The 26,871-nt window shown below is 42.9% G+C and overlaps 1 protein-coding gene across 2 annotated transcripts; it reads right to left on the bottom strand.

Moving 5' to 3' along the window:
* Nucleotides 1-1,856: 1,856 nt before the first annotated feature.
* tmc6b (transmembrane channel-like 6b) lies at nt 1,857-26,189 on the bottom strand. 2 transcript variants are annotated; one of them, XM_011479232.4, is made up of 21 exons: nt 26,062-26,189; nt 20,942-21,092; nt 18,444-18,568; nt 18,207-18,368; nt 16,046-16,210; nt 15,480-15,591; nt 15,320-15,404; nt 13,906-14,163; nt 13,101-13,300; nt 12,888-13,032; nt 12,630-12,785; nt 7,315-7,493; nt 7,151-7,241; nt 6,575-6,672; nt 4,962-5,057; nt 4,814-4,889; nt 4,594-4,727; nt 4,015-4,191; nt 3,865-3,943; nt 3,001-3,087; nt 1,857-2,258 (listed from the first exon to the last, which is right to left on the bottom strand). In XM_011479232.4, exons 2-21 carry the CDS (start codon nt 20,989-20,991, stop codon nt 2,244-2,246), a joined length of 2,490 nt encoding a protein of 829 aa, XP_011477534.2. In that variant the 5' UTR covers nt 20,992-21,092; nt 26,062-26,189; the 3' UTR covers nt 1,857-2,243. The 2 variants fall into 2 exon arrangements, with proteins under 2 accessions (XP_011477534.2, XP_023815633.2); XM_023959865.2 differs by lacking the exon at nt 26,062-26,189 and adding an exon at nt 25,689-25,733.
* Between the last annotated feature and the right edge of the window lie 682 nt (nt 26,190-26,871).

Here is a 26,871-nt window from a genome sequence, read left to right as displayed (position 1 = left end):
ATAAATTAGTTTCCAGTACAATACAGTGTCCTGCAGTTGAGTCATCTGGACTCGTCTCCTCCTGTAATCGTCCACTTGTCTTCATCAGTCTGATTTACATTTTTTGAGCCTTTGTGTTTTGGAAGTGCAGATAGTTTTCTCATGTTTCTCAGTATGAAGAGTTCAGGTCAGCGATACTGATTTTTTTCTCTTTGATATGGAGCTTAGTTAACCCTTGTTTTATCTTAGAAAGTGTGACCGTGAATGTTTTGTACATATATGTAAATAGAAATATGCGCATCATCAGGTTTTGTAAAAAAGGGTGGGAGCAGACACGATTTCTCTTCAACCCACTCCTTTTCAAGCACATTGTATCGTTTTATGTATTTTTAAACCACCGTGTTTACATTTGTATTGTGATTGATATAAAAAAATAAACTAAAATAAAATAAACTAAAAATTCAAAGCTTTTTCTGGAGAAAAAAATAAAGTTTTTTTTTGGTTTTTTTGTTTGTCCTTGTTACATTTTTAGCTTGTCAGAGCAAAATGATAGAAAAAAGTCCAATTTTCTGTCAGTGGTTTATTAGTAGGATCATATTAAACCACATCCTTACCTTCTGCTGCACAGCAGTGTTTATGTTGTTTAGAAGTTATTCAAGTATTTATTTGCCTTCACATGTATATATTTAAAAACAATGGACTCTATGCCAATGCTGTGATGTTTTTAGAATATAATACAGTTTTTTATTGACCCAACAGAGGGGATATAACCTATAGTAAAAGGAGAAAAAGGATGAAGACGCACTGAAGTCTTATGACAGAAAATGCCGTGTTTGATTTGACCTATTTTTAATTCATCAGCTGCAGCAGGATTTTATTTGACGCCGGTTGTATTTCATTTTGAAAGGAACTTGTGTCAAAAGTGAGGAAGAAATTAAATTTGTTTTAAATAGGAAACTATATCATAGTTCTATTTCTATAATTGCAAGTGTTTAAAAGCTACATTTTCTCATTTTTGGCATTTAAGGTCCCACACTCCTGGTGTGACGGCTTGCACAGCTCTCACAGATGTGTAACCAATCAGAGAGCTGGTTCCATGCAAGTAGCAGTTTGCGGTAATAAAAAATTATATTTTGGTATCGTTATATTTAATTCACATTTTATTCCTCCTCATCAAAAAGCTGTTGTAGTTCGTCAAGACTCTCTCCTCCTCTAAAGGCAAAGATAAGGAGTTCGATTGGAGCTTTTGGCTTCTTGTGATGCAATTGGTTGGATCCGTTTGAATTTTTTGAGACTTGAGTAAGTCAGAATCTCCGTTTTTTTCTAACTTAGCTGCATTATGAGCAACGTACTAATCCAGACATCGGACGGAAGGACAAACACTCCATCTCAGGCTGGAGTGTTGCTTCCTCCCAGGAGATAATGTCCATGTGACCTAAGTCCTTTGTGGCTATGGAGCATGAGAATCTAACATGGATCAGACCATCTGAGGCTGCTGTAAATGCCTGTAAATGACTGAAAAACACATGGAGGTGCTCTCCAGTGTTTTAGTGTGCTTGTCCTAAGTCAGGGTTGGGTCAGGGAGGGCCTTAAACTACAAAACTCCTCCCCATGGGCTCCATGCAGCCATCTTCTTCCTTCTTTTCTGAACATTTACGATGGAATTAGCAGTTTTGCCGTTTCTTCTGTTCAGAGACCCCGTTTGCCACGGAAACTACCAATGGTAATGGAAAGTAACAGGAATCTCTTTTACCCTGAGATAAATCCTAAATAATGGATGCAGATGTGTTTTTTAATAATAGACTGGAACCTTGGTTAGAATCTACTTCCACTAGTTAATCTGTGTTTCCCCTTAAGCTGAACTACCAACACTCCTGTTTCAGTTACATATTTATTACAAAAACAGAGAAAACATTTTGCATTCATTTTGTTGCAGAACTAAAAAAAATAATAAACAAAAACATGCAGATCTAAAACTTGTTAAGCAAAAAATTTTTTCCAAAAAGTTTTAACAATCAAGTATTTTTCCTATAACAGAAAAAACATGAATTCACAGTGGATGAGAAAGTGATCAGTGTCTCAGGTGATCCACACGGAGGCTGCTGCTGGTTTCTTCCAGACGCCTCAAATTCCTCTTTATTCTGGCTGTTGAGCAAACATCAGAGCTCCAATAATCTGTAGGAAGGATCCTGACTGATCCCAGCAAAGCTCCGGCGGGAGCCAGGCTCCTCAGCGGAGAAGGCTCTTCTGCAGGAGGAGCAGCTTCAACAGCCAGAGTCCTGAAGAAGAACAGCACACAGTGAGTCCATTCAGTTCAATTTTATTTATATAGCCCAACATTACAACAATAGTCGTCTCAATGGGCTTCATACCGGTAATTTTATAAGAACATGAAACCATAAAAATCAATAGGTAATGGCTAAAATGAACTCAACAGACTATGCTAGACTGCACTTATGCCGTCCTTCTCGGTAAGAAAAAACTACAAAAACCACATCTCTGGGAAAAAAGAACTGCCAATAGTTCAATGATAGTGTACATTTCCAGAAGAAAAGAAACTAGAAACAGTCATTTCAGGGGAGTCCCTTTACACGCACAACGATCTGATCCTTCTCTGATTCCTCACATTATTGTAAACGGGAAAATCGTTTACTGAAACGGTTTAACATTCAGAGATTTTCCCCTGAGTGCATCTTTATTGGATACATTTTTAGTTTTATAATAAAATGTTGCAGACAGAAGTCACATGAGACCCCGGTGATGTGCTGCATATCTAAGCTAATCGCTGTTTCTTCCTCGCAGACACAAACAGCAGCAACATGTTGTTTCTGCAGTCACACAGCAAAGCTAACAGCAGTGCTGCTACAATCTTTACGCTGTTTTACATAATAACTGTCAAAAAAAGTCACGCAGAGGATTTTCTTGTCCCTGCATTTCCAGTCAAAGTTCAAATCTCTTATTCTGATTTTTGTGAGCGTGTACTCTGGCTCTGAAAATGCAGGAGCAAAGCATCAGACTCACCTGACTCCTGAGTCTTCTGGGGATTCTCTTTTTGCTTTCATGCATGTTCTGAAGTTTAGAGATTAGGTACTTTTTATGCGCTCCCTCCTGAACAAAGAGTAGAAGAGGAAAACTGTCAAACAGTGAAAACCTCCTTTGTAGTTAGCTGTCCTGATGAGACAGAGAAACTTTCTAAATTCATTGATTAAAAAAAAGATTCTAGAATCAGAAGAATGCACTTAGGCAAGTGAATATCGCTTTTTATTGATTTTCTTCTTCTCTGCAGACATTTCTTCAGCCAAAAATCTGCAAAAAATTAGATTTGTTGCTAAAAACGCCTTCGTTTCTCCCCCAGGGGAAGGGGTTTAAGTCAGAGAGCCGCAAAAAGTTTCAGAAGAAAGAAGCGATTACGATTGAGCGCATGAGGGGAAAGCAGAGTCTTTACTGTGATTGCTGCACGTGCACAAGCCAGGAAGAGAGCGCACTGTAGACCCAAATTTGGTTGAAAATTTACAAATCAAAGAACAAAGAGAGAAGTTCCTGCTGCAGACATCCGTGACATCCATCAGATGAAAGCATCCGAGTCACACTGCTTTTGGCTAAAGACGCCCTGGAACGATTTTAGGTTTGGATTGTTAGAAATGAACTAATATTGACTGTAAATCGTATCTTCAACAACAAATGATTATATGAATCAAAATATTAAAATGAATCGTTAAACCTCCAGAGTTAAATATTGATCACTTTTAGACTTGAAGGAATTCAAATAAACCACTATTCAGGCCAGTTCTGAGTACTGGGATGAAAGATGTTTGTCTTGAATCCTGCATGGAAATCAAACAAACTGATCAACAAAGACGGGCTTTTCTGCAGAGTGTCTCTGACCTCCTCTATGTGCTCCTGCAGCAATTCGATGACCTTCCTCTGGCCGTCCACCACCTGGCTGTAGAAGTAGATCACGATCCTGCAGGGAGAAACAAACACTGACCCACAGTCCTCAGTCTCAAACAGCTGCATGTGCACATGCACGCTCACAGGAAGATGCCTGCTCCAACGAACAGAAAAAACGGGTTTTCCACCAGGTAGGCGTGCACCCTGGCGAGCACGGAAAGGTCGGGATTATTCTTCTCCAGTTCCTGAACCCAGCGTTTCCCGGCCTGGAACATGGTCCTGAGCCCCCGAAACGGGCCACACGAGGAAGAGGGTTTGATGCTGGGGGGAGAGGAAGCAGGTGAGTGCTGAGCGTGCACGGAGAAGCAGAGGGTCTGTGCGATAAGGGGCCAATCGCATCCATCAGTGATGCGCTTAATAACCCTTTAACACAAGAACTATCGCCAGCAACACAAAATGAAACAAACTCTCCAAACTACAGTTACGCTCCGATTATTTACACAGGTAAGGTAATTCTACCAGATTCTGACGCACAAAGCTAAACCTCCGGTGTTAAAGGGTAAGAAGGAGGCTCCTGCTCCTGTGACGGGGGAGACCCCTCCATACAGGAGGATCCTGTGTGGACGACCACACAGGATTGTCATAAAAATCAAAGAACCACCAGTTTCTAAATTAATCTTTTGAAATAAACTTTAGGTTTTCGGTAAATTCAGGTCGGAGTACCTCCACATGGTGTAAGTTACACACACAGATGCACCCAGGAAGGAGGGGAAGCAGAGGAGGGTGATGAAGATGGTGGTCATCTGGCTGACTCTGTAGGGCCTCCGGGGGACCTGACAGTTCATCATCACACTGGTCTGCAGGCAGAGGAGAGCGGGCGTCAGAGGGTGGATGAAGCTACCACCTGACCGCCACAACAGCCACAGAGTTCGGGCTGAGCTACCACTTTGACGTAGAAGAGCAGCAGCAGCTTGAGGATCTGCACGGCCGGCAGCAGAGGGCTGAAGAGGACGCCGATCCTGCATGAACACATTCACGGTGGTCAGTGGAAGGCCGTGGAGAGGCTTCATGCTCATGTGAACATTCAGTACCAGGCCAGCGTCTGTGCGTAGATCAGGTCCAGAACATTCCGGGCGATATCGAACGCCGGATTCCTGCTCCTCCTCAGCACGTTCCGAGAAAACAACCTGCAGGCGGCAGAGAAACATGATGGAGCCCACTAGTGATGTTCCGATCCGGTCACGTGACCAGAAACCGGGGATGATGTTTTTATAAACCAATGTCTCAAAAACAACCACCACTTATAAATGGCTCCAGTGACATGTGTTAGTCATGAATACTCACATTCATGCTGAAGCAATAATTTTGAAAGAAAGTCATTGTTTTTCAATTCTAGGAATTTCTATTGGAGGTCTGAATCACGTCTGATCAAAAACAGTTCAGAAAATACTAAAACTGCAGGCACCAAACTTTCTGACATTACTAATTATCACCTATTTTGAATAGTAACTAGTTAACCATTTTGGTTGATTGTTCAAACTACTTTTAAAAAGTGCTCTGTTTAAGAGTTAATTGAAAAAAATATATATAAATCAGCGACAATCTGGATCTGTCTGTTAAATTTGGTCATTGTTTTTGCTGTGTTGCAATCAGATCGGAACTCGGTTTCAGCAGATTCTGAAATAAAGTGACTCAAAATCGGATCTGGACCAAAAAAATTGGTCCAGATCCGCAGACAACACACCTGAATTCAGGAAAAGTGTTCTTTACATTTGAATAAAAACTAAAGGATCCTCATATCTCACAGAAGCTTCTGCAGGTCTCAGAAGGGACATGGTTACCATGGTTACTATGTTGCAGCATCTCTTCCTTTTCCAAACTGTTTAAAGACTTCAGGAGATCAAAGTTGGGACTTTAAAGGAATTTTACAGATGAGGAGGATGAAGTTCACCCACAGAGGTTTCTGGATCATGCAGTGATGTCACTGATGATATGATCTCCATGAGGGACAAAAAGCATCATTTAAAACCAATTCCCAGAGGTTTAGACAATTTTCTCTGGATCCTTCGATGATATTCTCCTCAGTAGGTGACAAGAACCTCAGTTTGACATTGAGGACTTTTTTTTTAGATAGTGATGTTTTCACAGATTAAAGAGTCTCTTCTTTCTGTGTAAAACATCCCTTCAAGCCTAATCCTGTTCCTTCACTTCATTATTTGTTAGCTGAGTTATTTTTTGGTTTCTTCTTTTCATTTTTTCCTCCTGCTCAACTGTTGAGAAACCTGCAGTGGATAAAAGTTCAATTGAAACATGTGATTGAAAGACAGTTGATCTTTAAGAAGCTTTAATAATTAAGAAGAAGAAAACATTGAGTTAGGAAGAAAGAATAAATGTTTTGAACACATTTCACCGGGGTTCATCCCACACTCACCGTATAAACCTTCAGAAGAAAAACATAAAAAAAACCTCAGTTGAAGACAGGTTTTATGCTTGAATATTTGAATATTGCTAAAAAGTATGATTTTTTTTAAATATTTCATTTGTTTTTATGAACGTTTGTCTGTTCCATTTGTGCTTAAGTATCACAGTTTTAATAAAACTGCTTATTGATTGTATTGAATCTATTCATTAAGCGGTTATAAACTCCAGAGAACATCTTCAATTCTCTGCAGATGTTTTCTAGAGAACAGACACCCTGACCCACCTCCAGAGCAGCTCTCCAAACAGCGTGTTCAAAAGCGTGAAGATGAAGTCCATGATGAGGAAGCGGTACAGTTCCTGACCCACAAACGTCTCCCAGCACTGCGAAGAAGGCAACAAGAACCGTGTGTGATGTTAGTCCACTCACTGTGACGCTGAGCAGCAGGAACCACTGATCCACACTGAAGAACAAACCAACAGAGGAGCGCATTCCCTTTCTGTGTGTGTCTGTGTGCTTATGTGTGTGTAAGGAGGAGGCCTTTTATATTGTTGGTTAGGGTTGGGACATTGAGTCAAGCATTGAAGGACGATCATGGAAGCTCAGCCCGATTCCATCACTGCTGTTCTTCAATTACATTAAGTTTGCCCCAAAAACCCCTCAGATGCTCTTTGCTCCGCCCACACTGAGGGCTGTAAGCAGCTCCATGATCCGAACTGCTCTTTCTTTGTTCCTGCAGCTCCTCTGCAAACCTAAAACTGGTTAGTCGTGGCCAGGGGGGGGGGGGGGGGGGGGGGTCTGGTGGGAGTGTGTGTTCTGTTTCTGTATGCAGTGTGTGTGGTGGTCTGAAATGAAAATTACCATGAGGTTAATGTCGCTGGGATTGGCTGCCACCCGACCCAGCCAGTGATAACAGAGGACAGCGAGCACACTCACTTTCAGCATCAAGTTTCTACAGACGACAAAAGGAAGTTACAGTCCTGCCCACTGCCTCTGCATGTCCGGCAGCCCTGCTGCGGCCATACCGTCCTAGAGCCACGTATGTGCGCACAGACGGAGAGTGGTACTCCTCCATCCAGGCGGCCAGGCTGAAGAGGCTCGGCAGCAGCAGGTTGAGGAGGGACACCAGAGCAGGCAGAGCCAGCAGGCTGGCTTCCTTCAGTAAGGGGTGTGTGTTGGTCTGACGGGACGTTCGCTGCAGATCCTGCAGAGAGAAAAAACAAGAATTCTTTCCAAAAACTCCAGAAAACCGTTTGTCTTATTCTTCTACAGTGAGATGGACGGAGTCTGTGCAGTTTGACATGACCAAGAGAAACCTGACCAAAAACCTGCATTGATGATGGGACTCCATCTTTTATTGTTTTATGGCATAGCCATACCTGTTGACCAGTTTGAAGCTACAGCGCTCCAGTCATTGCTTCTGGGCGTCAAACATTTTATGAAGTGTTGGTGATTATTTTCAGACGAAAACTGACCAAGTCCATCAGTACGTCTATATTTGGACATATATGCATTAGGCCTTGCGTACAGAGGAGCAGCTGCAAACGTACAGAGCCTACAGTTTAAACCCTGTTTTGTGATCAATTATAACTCATTTTAATATAATTTAAATGTTCTCTTGAGATGTATGTTGGAAGTTGTATATATTTAAACGAGCAGCAAAAAGTCTTCTGGACCCACCTGTGAATTCCAGCTGAACTGGAAGAAGGCAACAACAACAAGTTCAAGCAACAAGAAATGTGTGTGATTGATTTCATCATCCTGAAAGAAGATGACCTGAAGGAATCTGCACAGAAATAGTGTTATAACTTAATTTGATCACAAATAAATGATCAGAATAGTAAATTCAGAACATGTTTTAAGTTTTTAGCCTGCATGTGTTTGTGAGCATGTCTGTGTGTGTGTGTTCATATGTATACTTGAGTGTGTGTCTGTGTGTTTCTGTACATACACATGCGTGTGTTTGTGTGTATGTGTGAGTGTGTATGTGTGCATATGTGTGTGCACGTGTTTAGGAGTGTTTTTGTACATATATGTGTGTGTCTTTGTGTTTCTGTGCATATGTGTGTGTGTGTGTTTAGGAGTGTGTTTCTGTCCATATATGTATGTGTGTGTGTGTGTTCATATGTGTACTTGAGTGTGTGTCTGTGTGTTTCTGTACATACACATGTGTGTGTATCTGTGAGTGTGTATGTGTGCATATGTGTGTGCACGTGTTTAGGAGTGTTTTTGTACATATATGTGTGTGTGTTTGTGTTTCTGTGCATATGTGTGTGCGTGTGTTTAGGAGTGTGTTTCTGTCCATATATGTATGTGTGTGTGTGTGTTCATATGTGTACTTGAGTGTGTGTCTGTGTGTTTCTGTACATACACGTGTGTGTGTGTATCTGTGAGTGTGTATGTGTGCATATGTGTGTGCACGTGTTTAGGAGTGTTTTTGTGCATATATGTGTGTGTCTGTGTGTTTCTGTACATACACATGTGTGTGTTTGTGTGTATCTGTGTGTGTCTATGTGTGCATATGTGTGTGCATGTGTTTAGGAGTGTTTTTGTGCATATATGTGTGTGTCTTTGTGTTTCTGTGCATATGTGTGTGTGTGTTTAGGAGTGTGTTTCTGTCCATATATGTGTGTGTGTGTGTTTAGGAGTGTGTTTCTGTGTACAGTGGTGGACAAAATTGTTGGTACCTCTCAGTTAAAGAAAGAAAGTCCACAATGCTCACTGAAATGACTTGAAACGTTCAAAAGTAACAATAAATTAAAATGTATTGAAAATTAAATAATCAAAATCAGCCATTACTTTTGAGTTGTTGATTAACAGAATTATTTAAAAAAACAAACTAATGAAATAGGGCTGGACAAAAATGATGGTACGTCCATAAAAGACTGAGAACTAAATGCCCAGGGGGTCAAGATGAACTCAGGTATGTCCTTCAATTGACATCACAGCTGTTTAAAAAAATTATAGACAAACATGGTAAAGGTAAAGGCTATAAAATCATCTCTAAGCAGCTTGAAGTTCCTGTGACCACAGTGGCACATATTATTAAGAAGTTTAAGACCCACAGGACAGTAGCCAACCTCCCTGGACGTGGCCGGAAAGGGAAAATTGATGACAAATTGAGGAGACGGATAGTTGGAACTGTATCCAAAGAGCCCAGAACAACCTCCAAAGACATTAAAGGTGAACTCCTAGATCAAGGTACATCAGTGTCAGAACGCACCATTCGTCGTTGTTTCAGCCAGAGTGGACTTCATGGGAGACGATCAAGGAGGACACCACTGTTGAAAGGAAATCATCAAAAAGCCAGACTGGAATTTGCAAAAATGCATGTTGACAAGCCACAAAGCTTCTGGGAAAATGTCCTTTGGACAGATGAGACCAAACTGGATCTTTTTGGTAAGGCACATCAGCTCTGTGTTCGTAGACTCAAAAATCAAGCATACAACGAAAAGAACACTGTCCCTACTGTGAAACATGGAGGAGGCTCAGTTCTGTTTTGGAGCTGCTTTGCTGCATCTGGCACAGGGTGTCTTGAAGTTGTGGAAGGTAAAATGAAATCTCAAGATTATTAAGGCATTCTGGATAGAAATGTGCTGCCTAGTGTCAGAAAGCTTGGTCTCAGTCGCAGGTCATGGGTCTTCCAACAGGACAACAGTCCAAAACACCCAGCCAAAAACCCCCAAGAATGGCTAAGAGAAAAGCTTTGGACTATTCTGAAGTGGCCTTCTGTGAGTCCAGATCTGAATCCCATTGAACATCTGTGGAAGGAGCTGAAACATGGCATTTGGAGAAGACATCCGTCAAACCTGAGACAACTGGAGCAGTTTGCTCATGGGGAGTGGGCCAAAACACCTGTGGACAGGTAGAGAAGGCTCATTGGCAAATACAGAAACTGTTTAGTTCCAGTGATTGCCTCAAAAGGTTGTGATAAAAAATATTAAGTTATGGGTACCATCATTTTTTCCAGCCCTATTTCATTAGTTTGTTTTTTTAAATAATTCTGTTAATCAACAACTCAAAAGTAATGGCTGATTGTGATTATTTAATTTTCAATACATTTTAATTTATTGTTACTTTTGAACGTTTCAAGTCATTTCAGTGAGCATTGTGGACTTTATTTCTTTAACTGAGAGGTAGCAACAATTTTGTCCACCACTATATGTGTGTGTGTTTAGGAGTGTGTTTCTGTGCATGTGTGTGTGTGTGTGTGTTCATATGTGTACTTGAGTGTGTGTCTGTGTGTTTCTGTACATACACATGTGTGTGTGTATCTGTGAGTGTGTATGTGTGCATATGTGTGTGCACGTGTTTAGGAGTGTTTTTGTGCATATATGTGTGTGTCTGTGTGTTTCTGTACATACACATGTGTGTGTTTGTGTGTATCTGTGTGTGTCTATGTGTGCATATGTGTGTGCATGTGTTTAGGAGTGTTTTTGTGCATATATGTGTGTGTCTTTGTGTTTCTGTGCATATGTGTGTGTGTGTTTAGGAGTGTGTTTCTGTCCATATATGTGTGTGTGTGTGTTTAGGAGTGTGTTTCTGTGTACAGTGGTGGACAAAATTGTTGCTACCTCTCAGTTAAAGAAAGAAAGTCCACAATGCTCACTGAAATGACTTGAAACGTTCAAAAGTAACAATAAATTAAAATGTATTGAAAATTAAATAATCAAAATCAGCCATTACTTTTGAGTTGTTGATTAACAGAATTATTTAAAAAAACAAACTAATGAAATAGGGCTGGACAAAAATGATGGTACGTCCATAAAAGACTGAGAACTAAATGCCCAGGGGGTCAAGATGAACTCAGGTATGTCCTTCAATTGACATCACAGCTGTTTAAAAAAATTATAGACAAACATGGTAAAGGTAAAGGCTATAAAATCATCTCTAAGCAGCTTGAAGTTCCTGTGACCACAGTGGCACATATTATTAAGAAGTTTAAGACCCACAGGACAGTAGCCAACCTCCCTGGACGTGGCCGGAAAGGGAAAATTGATGACAAATTGAGGAGACGGATAGTTGGAACTGTATCCAAAGAGCCCAGAACAACCTCCAAAGACATTAAAGGTGAACTCCTAGATCAAGGTACATCAGTGTCAGAACGCACCATTCGTCGTTGTTTCAGCCAGAGTGGACTTCATGGGAGACGATCAAGGAGGACACCACTGTTGAAAGGAAATCATCAAAAAGCCAGACTGGAATTTGCAAAAATGCATGTTGACAAGCCACAAAGCTTCTGGGAAAATGTCCTTTGGACAGATGAGACCAAACTGGATCTTTTTGGTAAGGCACATCAGCTCTATGTTCATAGACTCAAAAATCAAGCATACAACGAAAAGAACACTGTCCCTACTGTGAAACATGGAGGAGGCTCAGTTCTGTTTTGGAGCTGCTTTGCTGCATCTGGCACAGGGTGTCTTGAAGTTGTGGAAGGTAAAATGAAATCTCAAGATTATTAAGGCATTCTGGATAGAAATGTGCTGCCTAGTGTCAGAAAGCTTGGTCTCAGTCGCAGGTCATGGGTCTTCCAACAGGACAACAGTCCAAAACACCCAGCCAAAAACCCCCAAGAATGGCTAAGGTAAATCTTTGGACTATTCTGAAGTGGCCTTCTGTGAGTCCAGATCTGAATCCCATTGAACATCTGTGGAAGGAGCTGAAACATGGCATTTGGAGAAGACATCCGTCAAACCTGAGACAACTGGAGCAGTTTGCTCATGGGGAGTGGGCTAAAACACCTGTGGACAGGTAGAGAAGGCTCATTGGCAAATACAGAAACTGTTTAGTTCCAGTGATTGCCTCAAAAGGTTGTGATAAAAAATATTAAGTTATGGGTACCATCATTTTTTCCAGCCCTATTTCATTAGTTTGTTTTTTTAAATAATTCTGTTAATCAACAACTCAAAAGTAATGGCTGATTGTGATTATTTAATTTTCAATACATTTTAATTTATTGTTACTTTTGAACGTTTCAAGTCATTTCAGTGAGCATTGTGGACTTTATTTCTTTAACTGAGAGGTAGCAACAATTTTGTCCACCACTATATGTGTGTGTGTTTAGGAGTGTGTTTCTGTGCATACGTGTGTGTGTTTAGGAGTGTGTTTCTGTGCATACGTGTGTGTGTTTAGGAGTGTGTTTCTGTGCATATACAGTATGTGTGTGCGTCTTTCTGTTTCTGTGTGTATCGTCTCTTCTTCTGACAGTTTGACACTGAAACAAGATTTTTTTTTAGTGCAACCCTCAAATGCCGGAACAAACAAATGACTGAAAGATCAACTCTGGCAGGAGGCGTGGCTCTGAGGGACGCATGAAGGTAAAGCAGGACGGCAGCCTCACCTGGTGCATGTATTCAGAGAAGAAGTAAACGCTGATCACACAGCCAGCAGTGCCTCCAATGCAGATCGCCCACGCCAGCCCGTGGACCATCAGCCGCCACAGCGCCTGGCACCCACCGTTCTTCTCCTTCTTCTGAACCACCTCTGCTAGTATCTCCTGCAGGGAGTTCCAAACAGGAGAAGATTCATCAGCATTTGATGGACAGAAAAGGAGGAAGAAGGACGTGGAGATGGTTTCTCTGAGCATGCTTCTGCATACCCTCAGCTGTGTGCAGTTGTTTTGAGACATGAGCTCCACGGAGCTCTTCTTGATGACCCTAAAGTCCCAGGAGCTGAAGACCTTCATGGCCAAGATGCTGTAAGATTTGTCAATTCGGAAACTGCGGCCGAACGACTTGGACATGCTGCCAGCAGAAAAGAGCGTCAAAATTACGAGCAGAAGCAAAGGGAGGTGGAGCTTTCCTCTCAGCACCTGTACACAAGGATGATGCAGGCTATGAAGAACGACATCCCGATGGTGAAGAAATAGGCGAGCGGCATGTTGTAGGAGAGGCGCTCGGACACACAGTCATGGTCGGTGGAGGCGGACGCGTTGTGCTCTCTCGCACAGCTCTTCTGCAGCGTGGAGTTGCTGTAGTACCCGTAGTACATCACCGTATCGGTGAAGAGCCCCTGAGACACAGAAAGAGGAAAAGAAACCAGATTCAGTCTAAAAATATCCTTCGATTGAGCTGAACCTGTGTTGGAACGGGTCTCTGAGCGAGAAGCATAGAGAAACCAACCACTGACGTACATCAGTCCTTCTTTCTGAACATTGAATGTCACCAAAATCTTTGGAAAGAACCAACGGGGAAACTGCAGGAGCACGAGGACCTCAGCAGATAATGCTACGAAAAGTACAATACAACCAACATGAGGTTTTCTGCAGATAATTCTTCTCTGATCCTCCAGGAGGATCGAGCAGCAACAAGCATGAAGCAAACTTCAACTGGGGGTGGGAGGGGGCAGGACAGACAGATGTGTCTGACAGAGATTAGGACTTTGCTTTTGGTTTATAGTCCTAAAAACAGGTTTTAATGACTTAAGCTGGAGAAATTAAAGCCAGAGCCAAAATCCAAAAGAAAAACCGTGGGGGGGGGTTCAGTAGAGGACAGCCGACCAACCCCTCCACCCGCAGTCTGACAGATTTGAAACATCTATGCAGAGACGGGAGGTCAACTATTACCAAATAAAGATGATAAAAAATGGGTTTGCTGCCACCCCAGCACTAATCTTACCGCTCCGCTGATTAGCTCCAGCCCAGAGAAGGTTCGCACCCCCACAGGCAGCTCTGTAGGGTGCATCGCCTGGGGGAGCACCAGGAAAGCGAACGTGACCAGGAATAGGAAGACGTTGAATAAGAGGAGGGTCTTCAGGAACTGGAAGTAGGAGAGGACTCCGGTCCCAAAGCGGCCTCCGATTCTCTTAAACAGAAACTGCCACGGCTGGAGGGAGTGCAGGAAGGACAGCCAGCTGTACCAGCTGTGCCTCGCCGCCTGGGGGGCAGAAACACACATCATCAGGACTCTTTCAGGAAAGTTGACCTCAGGGGAAGGGTATGTAGAAAATAATTAGATGTGTGAAAGAGTGCAGGTTTATGAGATGGGTGGACCTCACACAGCCCCTCTCTAAACATGAACAAGTTGTAGTTTGGTGCTCAGCTGGACATTTCAGGTTCTTCTGAGGAACAGCAGGATGTGGTGACATCCTGAAACCTCAGAGATATGATGGAGATCTAGTCTGCTGCTCGGTTTTTAACCATCACCTTCTTGTGTGGAAAACATTTTCTAGGGTGAAGATGGAAAGACTTCTTCCTCGTGACCTTAGCCCCTCATTGCTGCAGCAGCACCTAGAATGTTGCGTATACCAGGCATTTTGCCCATAGTGTTCACAATGGACAGGCAGGGAGGGGCTTCTTCCTCTTATTTCCCCCCCAACTGTTTACTAGCGCATGTCTGGCACCAACAGTTGGAAGAGGCTTGGTGTGAAATGTCGAAGCGGTTCACATCTCATGAATCTTGCTCAAGGCTTTTTCTTTCAGCTCTATTCCAATATATAAAAGACTTTATGTTGCATCATTTCTCTTCCAGAATCAATTTTCCAACAGTTGCCACTTCTGTGAATCAAAAGGGACGCCATCCATACATCACTACCAAATCCAAGTCTCTGATTGGTCAAAGTTTGACCTGGTTTAACTGGCAGCGCACATTCAGAGGCCGTGTGTTTTGTACGTACAGCCTGAAAACAGTCGTAGAGATTTGCGTGGCGACAGGTGAGTGCGAGGGTTTCGAATACGGAAGCCCAGAAGTGACATTTACACGCGATTACACAGACCTAAGTGACAGCTTGAACGCACATTGCAGAGGGCGGGGTGATTGTAGCTTAAAGGAGACCTCACGTTTGGGCCGCACAACGTTCAAAGCTGTATTTCCCCATCAGAAAGTAAATACAGGAGGACAAAGCAGAGCTCAGAGCCACGCCTGGTGACAGGAACGCTTTTGTTGCTCAGTCTTGTGTGAAAGAGCCAGAAACAAACACTTGTGAGCTCTGCAGTGATGAACCCAAGGGTCACGGTAAAAAACCCCCCCACTCTGCTGCAGCTCCCTGCTGCGTACCGACAAACGCTGAGAGGAACAGAAAACTCTGACTTACTATGATGATGTAAAACTTGAGCTGACTGCAACAGGGAATCTTACTGCTGGAGGGGGGAGGCTTGTCCTTTTGTAATGTTAGCCTCCTGTGTGAGCGAGAAAGCAAGACTCAGCATGACACGTTTCTAAACGTTAGGCGACAGGCAGAAAGATGCTCTGACCTCAGCTCTTTTTTCTCAGCCACGCTCACAGGCATCCCTCGCAGCATCTTCAGTCTCTCTCCCACGGAGAGGTTCTGCAGGTTGTTCACCAAGCGCTCCTTCTTCTTCTTCACTGCAGACAATCCACAACCAGGAGATGAAGCAAAGCATAACCACCATCATTGTCCTTCTGTGTTTTTATAGGAGAAAGGATGAATCCAGGATCTCTGCTGTTTGGTCTCAGGTACATTCACACCCACCTTCACCTTCACCCTCTAAAAAGGTTTGATGTGACACAAGCAGGTTAGGCTGTCTCATCAACTACATTTTATTTATAATTCTGAACTTTAGGCCAACAGATTTCAAAGAAAGTTGTTATTTTTAATTAAAGGCTATAAAGCTGAGAAAGAAAAAGGAGGATTTAATTTCAAAGAGGTGAAGGAGGGAGAAAAATAACTTCATCTTGGTCTGTTGTTGTTCACTCTCACATGCCTGAGTGCAGTGTTTATGAACAGACCCCCTCCTCCCAGAACACCAACACGCACACAGACATTTCATTGACACAAACCAACAGGTCAGGGCCTCACTCTCAGACTCTGGTCCGTCCGTTGTGTCCACCTCCATGCCGTAGCCTCGTATGGTTGGCCGGGAGGAGCGGGAGAAGTCTCGGAGGGACGAGCGGCTCTGACCGCGCCTCCGGAGCTGCAGGGTCTTGTTGTAGTACTGAGAGAGGATGGCCCCCCTGCTGCGGCCTGGCCGGGGGTCACAGATGAAATCAGGTGCATTTGTCAGAGGAGAAAAGACAAACGCTTCTTGTTATGATTTGATCTGAGAACTGGATTTGAAGGAACTGCAGAGAATTTCTCCCAGTGTGAAAAGCATGTGAATGCTGATGAGGAGTTTGATTTGAAGCTGAAATATTACATTAAACCTTTAAAGTACTTCTTTATTGCTAAAAACTATCTGAGGAATTCGAACAGAAAAAAAATTCATATAACAATTGTAAAAATGCCACAATGTGCTAAACCCTAAATTGTACTTATAAAAACTATTGTTTTTACTATAAAACAAAATATTGTTTGATTAAAAAAAAGAAAGGGACTATTGGCACATTATTAGGGCGGGGTTAGGGTTAAAATACATGCAGGCAATGCAGCGATGTGCACTTTGGCTGCACGTATCATGTGTGACCAACATGAATGTTTGTGCTTAGTTGCATGTAAATTTGCATGAATAACATCTGCCTAAAAAAAAAAGAAAAAGTCATATCCTATATCGGAATTTGCCAACAAAAAGCTCAAAAGTCTAAGTGATCTTTATATGATCACATTTCAACAGAAATTAAACAGCTTCATGTTTCATAATTGACAGAAGTGATCAAAAAATCTCCTGGAACTGAGAGCGTGAAGTTTACACAAACTGAAGAACTTAGACACAACAGAAGATGTGAGTCTTAAACCCGTTCTTCTCCAGTGTGTGGAGCAGCAGTGTGAGGGCGCCGAGGGTCCACGCAGATGACCACCAGCCCCCCTCACTGCTGCGTAGCACTTCCAGCATAAGGGACAAGTAGTCTGGTTCAATGGCAGGCTGGACGTTTTCATTTCGATGTCTGAGTTTAACCGTGGGGAGCTTGCTGCGTCTTATTGGGGGGCAGCAGATACAAGTCAGGGTCACCTGACTGTGTATTTGAACCCACAACTTCCTAGTTCCAGGACGGACACACTTCCACTGAGCAAGACAATAAATAGAATTTAGGAATAATCAGAGGTCAGTTTGTTGCATTTTTTCACCTGTGCAATATAGGTAAGATCAGAGATAAATTCTCTAAAAGTGATGCTGAAAAGCTCATCCATGTATTTATTACGTCTAGACTGGATTACCGTTACTCTTTGTGAGCAGCGTGTCCTAAGAGTTCCTTAAGAAGTCTCTAGCTTGTTCAGAATGCAGCAGCTAGATTGTTAGCAGGAACTAGCAGAAGAGATCACATCACTCCTGTGTTAGCTTCACTTCACTGGCTCCCAGTTGATTCTAGAATCAAGTTCAAAATCCTCCTGTTAACCTATAAGGCCTTACATGGTATGACCCCATCCTATATTAAAGACATCTTACTGCCTTACCACCCAAACAGAACACTTTGCTCACAAAATGCAGGACTGCTTGTGGTTCCTAGAATTAGTAAAAGTACGGTTGGGGGTAGAGCGTTTAGCCACCAAGCCCCTGTTTTATGGAATAAACTCCCAGCTCATGTAACAGAGGCCGACTCAGTTTCTTTATTCAAAGTTTGACTGAAAACATTCCTCTTTGGACAGGCTTATTATCAGACTAGTTAGCATTCATAGAATATTACCTTACTGTTAATGTGTTGAAATTAAACTTAATAACAATTAGTTGCTAGTAGGCTGCTAGAAGTTTGAAGCTGGGGAAACTATGGTGCACTGGGGTTCTATCCTCTATTCTCGTCTACTTCTACTCTCCTTCTCCTTTAGTTAGTCTGTTTAGTTAAAGTTTTAGTATTATCCTATTGAATTCTATGCATTTATGATCCTTTTGATTGTATGTTTACCTTACAATTACCGGTATGAAGCCCATTGAGACGACTGTTGTTGTGAATTTGGACTATACAAATAAAATTGAATTGAATTGAATTGGATTGACTTGAATTGTTCTTATTCTAAAAACGAACCTGACCCTCCAAAACAAGGCCTGAACACACAGATGCTGGGCTGGTCAGAACCAGCTGATGCTCACCGATGGTGCGGCTGGGCATGGAGGACAGGATCTTCAGCGTGGCAGAGGACCAGGGTAAACCGTCCTGTGGGTCTGTTTCTCCTCCATCATCATCCTCCCCTTCCATGTCATTTAGCCCCCGCCCCGGATACTCAAATGCAGACCCCAACTCGCCCACATAATCTGTGAAGAAACCCAAACATCCAGACATGAAGGAAACTCACCGCACTCTAACAAAAAGGTCTTTTGGAGGCATACCTCTGTCCTCATCATTCAGAGCTCTCTGCAGCTGCTGCAGCTCAAATCCATCAGGACTTTCTCCAATCTGTTCTGCAATCAGCTGGCTGAAGCTGACATGAACTCCTTCTTCGTCTGCTGGGCTCCTGACGAAAGAACACGAGAAAAATTAGAAGAAGGCAGCTCATTTCATAATTTGTTTATTTAAAAAGCACCTTAAAACCACCACTCAAGGAGGCCCAAAATGCTGTACACAGGGAGAACAAAACATTGTAAACTCATAAAACAAAAGAATTAAAAGCATAAAACCAAATTAAAATATTGTAGAGATATAAATAATAAAAAGCAGAACACCAATTTAAAACAGAGATTCAAACCAGCATAATGACAGGGCTAGGCTGAAATGGAGGAACAATTCTCTTTTAAAACTCTCTAAGAATGTGACTTCTCTAATTGCCGGTGGCAAATGATTCCATAGTTTAGGAGCCAACACAGCAAACGCTAGTTTGATTCTGGGAACCATTAACACAAACTGACGTAAGGACTTTAGGGAGGAATATTTTAAAAGCAGACTGGAGAGGTAAGAAGGTGCCGTCCGTACCTGTCAAGGACTTAAAAGTAAGCACCAGAATTTGAATAAAAAACAAGTATTGCACTGGCAGCCAGTTCAAAGAGACCAAAATTGGTGTTATGTGGTTAAACTTCTTTGCCCCACAAATAAATCTGGCTCAGCTGCAGGTTGGCTAATGAAGCCTTGGGTAACCCAGCATACAAAGACCTTCAATCATTTATTCTGGAGAACACGAAGGCATGGATGACATGGTTCGTTTTTGATATAAAGGACTTAGTCCTAGCCAGAAATTGCATCTGAAAAAAGCAGGACCTGGTCACAGCGTTTATTTGGAGGTGGAGCTTCAAGACTGCATCAAGTTTCACACCCAGGTTGGTGACCACAGACTGTTCAAAAGGAGCAAGAGAGGAGATCAAGACCATGATCTCAGCTAAGAAGGGATCTCTGAGCAGTCCTCTGGACAGAGCTGGAATGCTGATGAACGCCCCCCACCCCATCTGTAATTTGCTCTAGTTTGGTTTCACACACAGTGCCAGTAGCGGTTTTAGGCACGGGCAATTGCCCGGGGCGCACATTTCAATGGGGGCCAGCATCCCAGTGCTTGGAAGAAAAGAAAAATTGCGCCACTCTCGGTTTTGTGTTATGTATTTCACAGACTTTAACTGTGAATTGGCGTCCTTGCAGCTGGGCGCGCTCCTGTCTTTAAGAACGAAAAGGGGAGGGGTAGTGGGCGCAGGCTGCGAGTTGAACATGGAGCGCAGCCGCGATTACGCAATACCTGGATCATGGCGTGCTGTTGGATCATTCAGCTCACGTTTATAATGTATTATTTACTAACCATTGTAGATATTTTTATTACTCGTCTTTTCTATTGTTTAGTTGGTGTCAGTATTTGACATAGACAGCAGGTAATGCAGGAAAACAGCTGCACTTTATGACATCATAAATAAACAATAGATCATTTTTTATGAATGAATTGAGGTTTTTTGGAGGATTTTTACTGTTGGTTTTGCACAAAATTAGGAAAATGTTTGGAAATGCCAAATATGTTTGGAGCAATCGTAGTTATGAGTTCTATGATTTTGTTTTTAATGTTTTATAAGAACTAAAAATGATATTCACAATAACAGGCTTTTAAAAAGCCAATCCCTCTGACATGTTTCACAAAGACGCACACAGGACATCACACACCAAGCAAAAAAAGGAACTTATTGCTAAAAATGATGCCAGGAGTCCAGCTCTAAAAAAGATGGACAAGAGCAAAGAAAACAGAATAATTTCTTATTCCTTATGATTAAAATTCCCAGGCTTTGTTTGATTTGTTTTGCAGCATGTTCATTTTTGTATAATTTTGACAGAATATATTTTTATGGAGAGCAAACTTTTATACTTTATTTAAGGTTTAACTTGATTTATTCTTGATTAATGTTCCTTTTTTTATTCATATTTATGTTCAAAAAGTTACGTTTTAAAAACCTAAAGTGTGTTTTTAATTAGGTCGCCTGTGCGACTGAGTTTGACCCCCCAGTAATACAAGTTTATAAAAGATGAACAACATCACCAGAGGATTGACAGAGCCCACTTCCTGGAAAGAAGTTGTTTTCATTTTCCATCATTTAGCTGTTTCTTTGGTCAGACTAATGTGAGTCTTCTTCAGAAGGTTATGATGAAGACCACAGGTCAAAGGTGAAAACATGGCAAGGTAAATTCTGCCTTTAACTTCCATCAGTCAGTCAGAGGGACTCCACTTCCCTTTGACCTCCACACAGACAGTGCAGGAAGCAGACATTCAAACATGTTGTCAGAACTAGAGGCCCGCTGTGGGTCACATGACACAAAAATGAAAGCGGACAAACGCTGGGGGATATACACCGTTGGAACTTCAGGATCAATGTATTCCTGAAGGTCCATAGCAGGAAGCCAAACAGAGAAGAAGGAAAACACTCACTCCAGGCCGGCCCCCATGAGAGGCTGGTTCAGGTCAAAGTTTCCAGCCATTGCTCCTCGATCCGCCCGGCTGTCGGCTTCGCTGTGGATCAAGCACAGAGGGATCACACCCTCACCTGTTCAGACCTGCTCTCCGTCATGGTGAGTCCTTCCTAAGGGCGGGGCAGAGAAGCAACACCTGTGTTAGTGGAGAAGGGGGGGGGGGGGGACTGGCTTGTTTCCCGTTTTTAAACAAACGCTGAGTGACTGAGAACTTCAGCTGTAACTCTTATTAACACAAAAACCTTTTTAGGAGAAGAAGGGGTGAATATGTAACTGGTTAAGAACGACATCACAGTTTACAACTCCAAACTTTGACCCAACATCCCATAATTTCACACCGCCAAGAATTTAGTGGTCAATGGATCTGTGGTTTGTCTTTTTGATGGATTCTGGGCATTTTAAAGCACATTTGTCTCCAACATCAGTCAGCGATGCAACAGAACCTACAGCAGAAGAAGTGAATGAACCTCTAGGTGTTCCTCTGGCTCTCCTGAGGAATAGGAGAAGCTATTCACCAATGAAGGGAAAGGTCTAAAAGCCACGCTAGGCCATTTCCAGTCACACATATCACAGTGTCAAACTTTTAGAGTGGAGTGTTCTCAGCTTTGGCTTTTGAGACATCCACAGAAGGGATCTGAAGGATGGAAAAGACCTTCAACTGCGAAGCATAGAGGTCCCTGTTCGCTCAGCTTTGTCACTTTACAGATTCCAAAATTTGAAACCACTGCATTCATCCAGACGTTCAGGTTTGCAGGGTTTGGTGCAGAGTTTCAAAACTTGATGGAAGCAATGAGCAGCGGGTTAGCAGAACCAGACCATGTTTAGACCAGGACTAGCTCTGAATCCGACCAGGAACAGACCAGAGCCAGCTCTAGATCAGACCAGAAAAGACCTGAACCAGACCAGGATCATACCAAAAAAGACCTGAACTAGACCAGAATCAGCCAGGATCAGACCAGCAATAGCCCAGATCCATCTTTGGATCAAACCAGGACCATATCAGAAATAGATCACTACCAGACAAGGAATAAACTCGGACCAGCTCTGGATTAGACCAAAAACATGACCTCGATTGGACCAAGATAAAACCAGGACAGGACCTGGTTTAGACGAATAACAGAGTAAGATCAGACCAGGACCAGACCAGAATTAGACCACAACCAGCTTTAGATCAGATCAAAACCAGACCAAGATAGAAACAGGATCAGCTCTGGATCAAAACAAAACCAGACAAGGATTGGACCAGGATCAGAACCACTTTGGATCATTGATGGCTGACGCTGCTTCAACTTGAGTATTCTCAGTAACATGTAAGGTTCTGGTTTCTACAGCATATGTGAAAGCTCTTTGTTCAGAAAATGGAGTGCCAGTAAAGACTTGCAATTGTGTCATAACATCTTGCGTTTCTGGTGCGTAACATTTTAGAACATCAAATGGAAGAAGAGTTACAGAAAGGAAGGCTGCGCTCACTCTGGTTGCTGCTTGAGAACGCTCTGCTGTGTGAGACTGAACTGAGCAAAACGAGGCAGAGTTGCTGATTGTACACATCTGAGTGAGACACTCCAAAGCTGTGCATGCGTGTCTGCTCGTGTAGAACAGGAGACACAGCTGCTCCAAAAGAAACTTGGACGTGTTGGAACGTCTTCTGAAGCTCCGAATAAAGAAACATGAGTGACGTGGCTGCAGACGCTTCGATCAGGACAACCCCTGTCCAGCTCCACCGCCAGATACAGTTTCCTCAGTCTGAAGATCTTCAAATGTGAGCACAAGACCAGCCAGAAGCATTACATCAAGTTGTTTTGAGGGATTCTGTTGCCCCCCCCCCCCCCCCCTCCACACACACACACACACTCAACAAAACAACAATGTGCATTCCTTCACAGTTACACATGCAGGAATGAGCATAAACTGAAGGTTTCTTTTGCCTAGAGCACGTCTGTCTGGTTTCCAAAAACATATACAAATAACCAAATGTCTTTAGCAGGAATCAAACCTTAAGTTTGTCTTTCCAGTTCATTCTATCAAGAACAAGCTGATACAACCTGACCCCCCTCCCCCCCAAAGAAAGAATAAAAAAAAAAGAAGCATACATGCTCCTCCTCATTAAGCAGGTCTGGAATCACCTTCACCCTGAGACACTGAACCTACAGCTCAAACACTGACGGTGGTTTAATGCGAGCAGCAGCTACTGCAGGGTTTCTGGGACAATGCCTCCTTCAATGAAGTCGTCAGAGTGCTGAATCTGAAGACTCGAGCGGCTCTCTGAGGGAGGAAGCTGTGGGAGTCAAAGTGGATCAGAGCATGAATAAAGACAAAGACGACGTTAGCCTCCGGTTCATGAGTCTGAAGTGCAAAAGGAGCCCAGGCAAAGTGCTTTCAGCTAATTTGTAGCATTAACAGAAACCCGCTATCAGGGGCTCCTCCATTCTTTCAGGGAGGGGGACCTTTTTTTTCTCTACTTTTAAAGTATTCAACAGCTGTGGGGACCTCGGCCCACACAGAGCAGTGTTAGCCCTACTTTGTCAGAACTGTCAGGGTCCAGCGTGGACACTACAGCGTGGAAGAACATGGAGAAGTGGACACTGAGAACTGAGCAGAAGATGGCAGAAGCTTTCCAACTGCAAAAAGGCTGCAACCCCCCCCCCCCCCCCCCCCCCCCCAATGTTCTCCTCATTTCCTCCTCGAACCCACGCCACCTTCAGCTGATCAGGAGTCACGGTCGCATGAGCTTCTTCATTGTCAAAAGGACAAAACACGCTAACGCTCTATTCATGCAGACACGCACGCTGACACACTGAAACTTGACATAAACCTTTGCTGCTGCCTCACAGAAGGAGGGTCCTGGTTCAAATCCTTCCTGCATGAAGTCTGCCTGTTCGCCTGGTTCATGTGTGGGATTTCACTAGCTTACTCCCACAGTTTAAATACATGTTTTGTAGGTTTACTGGTGACTCTACTTGTCCATTAAGCCACAAGCACGGCGGCCTGCGGATCAAGAATGCGCTAAACAGACATTCTTGTGTTCACACTGGACTGTCGCTACCCGATACTAATGTATGCACTCACAGTTAGAAGAGGCTTGTTGCAAAATGTCATCATATTGCAAATCTCATGATTTCACAGCTCTATTAAAATAAAAACTTGGTGTCATAATTCCAGTCGGGCACAGACTTTCTCCTCCATGATCAAATGGTTGGCAGTTCTGCGTTTTGAATAAGACACTACCCACACGTCACTAACAAATCAGAGTCCCTGGTTGGTCAAAGTTCAACTGGTTTAACTTTCAGCGCATGTCCAATGGCTGTCGGAAAAAGGGCTCTACAGCCTTTATACATAGACTTTTCATTGGAAGCGGGTGCTTGACCGCACATAAGATCAGGCATGTGGTCGTCTGTCTCTGTGTGGTCCTATGATGGACAGAATAACTGTCCACGGTGAACCCACTGACAGTAAATGAGAACTGGACAGAGCAACCCCCCCTCACATTTCAAATGGCAAGTACAGTACCCGCTGATCCCAAAAAGCCGAAATCCCATGTTGAGAAACAAACAGCTATTACTCAGTCATTATGTTCATCAGAATGACCATTATTGCTCCGATACCTTTTTTTTTAACATGTTCTTGCTAATTCTATTTTTTTTCCAGGAGATTTTTGCTGTAGCATAAGTTATTCAAGTAACACACTGCCCAACCAAATGCCCCAATTAAAGTAGGTGGCCTTGCGCCGAGCCTTCGAAGCATTTGACTGACAGATTCTGCCGAGCCCGCATTCAGTGGAGAGGGTGTGGCCTTCCAACATGCTCACTCCTGATTGGAGAGAGTGGTTGCTATAGAAATGTGCACTCAGAATGACATGAACCAATCACAGCATACTGAGGATATCTGCTTCCAACACGGCGCCAGACATTGAGCGGAAAACGGGCAACTGAATTGACATTATTTTTTTGGTACCAGAAGTAAGGCATTTTCTGCGGAGGACATCGTACGTGATTTGTCCAGTTCTATTATACAGTCAATGGGTGACCCCACCTTCATCTGAAAGAAGCTGGGATAGGCTCCAGCAACCCCATGACCTGAATTGGGATTAAGCAGGTTTAGAGGGTGGATGAATGAATTTGCAGATGTCCCACCTGGAGGGGAAGACCTCAAATAACCCAATTTTGCTTTAATTTGGAGAGAAGACACCAGATGGGTGGCGTTCTTCTGGGGAGCCTCCTCTAGAAGTTGTTTTGGGGATCAGGATGATGATGAGGGATTTCACATGTTTGTGTTTTACCGTGTTCAAAAACTCTGTCTGTTCTGGAAGCAGTCGTGACACCATCTGGCTTTAATATAAAGTCTTTTTCAGGAGGCTTTCAGAGAAATGAGAAACACGAGCAGGGCGGGAACATGTTTCATTATTATGGGATGGTGGTTCTTTTGTTTTGCCCCCTGCATTATAAGCCCTGGTCGATCGCTGCCCGTGAGGGTTCAACATTCTGGAGGAACATATGTGGATAAAGTATTACTTCAAAACAAGGCAGTTTCCGTTTTCATGGTAATAATCGCTGAGTGTAACATTACGGACATTTCGTCCAAACATCTGAGAAATAATAACATTTCAGTTACACAACACTGCAGTACTTTTTTCACCAGTCACTTTTTCACATTGACTCGGGTAACGCTACTTTGACTTTCACTTGAGTGTAAAGTAACGCGACTCTGACCTGTGAATTCGGGTTCGTGGACTCCCCGGTTAGCTGATGACCACTTCACTGACGGATGGGAAAAAGTGACTCACTTTTTGATTTCGGGGGGTGTGGAGGAACGCGGAGCGAGTGTGAGGGGGAACATGCACCCCTCTGCAGAAGATGGCCATCCCCGGGGGTAGTAAACTGACTGAGGAGGGTCGAGGGGGTTCACAGGCACCCCCTGACAAGTTTTTTTCGAATGTTTTTGCTCTCATGTGACGACCAAAAACAACCTGTTACCGATAATGCCATCCCAACAACCACCACCCCGGAAAATACAAACCCGCCAGTTTCACACAACGAAATGTGAAATAGCAATAAAACCGGTCAAAAGTAATCCATTACTTACTGTTCTGATACCGGACTGTCCGGCTGAATCCGAGTGCCCCGTTTCTGACAGTCAAAACACTGCACTCACAGCAAAACCACGAGGATGAAACCATTTACAGGTTCACTTTTAAATATGATTATTAAAATAATTTAGACAACTTCCTTATGCCAAATATCTTTTTCCTTCAATTTAGAAATTCACGTTTAAACGTGTCAAAAATCTAACTGATTTAAACTTTGAAGGATTACGACTCAACGTAAAGGTGCCCCCTATAAAGTTGTAGTACTTGGTACAGTCCCCGTCGAGTGTCTTTGGTGTTTCAATCAAACGGGAACTGGACTGACGTAACCACTGCGGTTACCTCGTTTGACGAGACAAGATCTCCCGCGAACCAATTATCCTGCGAGTTACTTGGAAACTGTAACGCATTACAGGTTACGTTTATTGAAAAACAATCCTTAATTTTACTGTCTTGAAATTTTAATGGACGACTCTACTTTGAGGTGGTCTCATCAAGCAGAACAAGTTTTCTTCAGGACGTTTTCTCTTCAGAAGACAGTTTAATGAGGATGGTTAGTCTGGGTACCAGTTTCCCTGAGCAAAAAGTAGTACACTTGATTAAGTAGCCTATACATGAGTATAAGCATAGCAAGTATACTACAGACCATGAACTTCTAGTGAAGGAAGTGTTAACTGAATACTTCTAAAGACTAAATTGGAACATTTTATGTTTACAATATATAGATCACATATAAAAAATAAAATTCAAGTATACTGCTTAACTTTTAGTATAGACTAAGCATACTAAGTACACTTAAAGATCCACTC

Source organism: Oryzias latipes (genome assembly GCF_053564925.1).
Source record: "Oryzias latipes strain Hd-rR chromosome 1 unlocalized genomic scaffold, Olatipes_Hd-rR_3.1 chr1_Y_2".
Taxonomy (NCBI): Eukaryota; Metazoa; Chordata; class Actinopteri; order Beloniformes; family Adrianichthyidae; genus Oryzias; species Oryzias latipes.
Note: the sequence above shows the minus strand (reverse complement) of the source record. Positions and strands in the feature narration are given on the sequence as shown.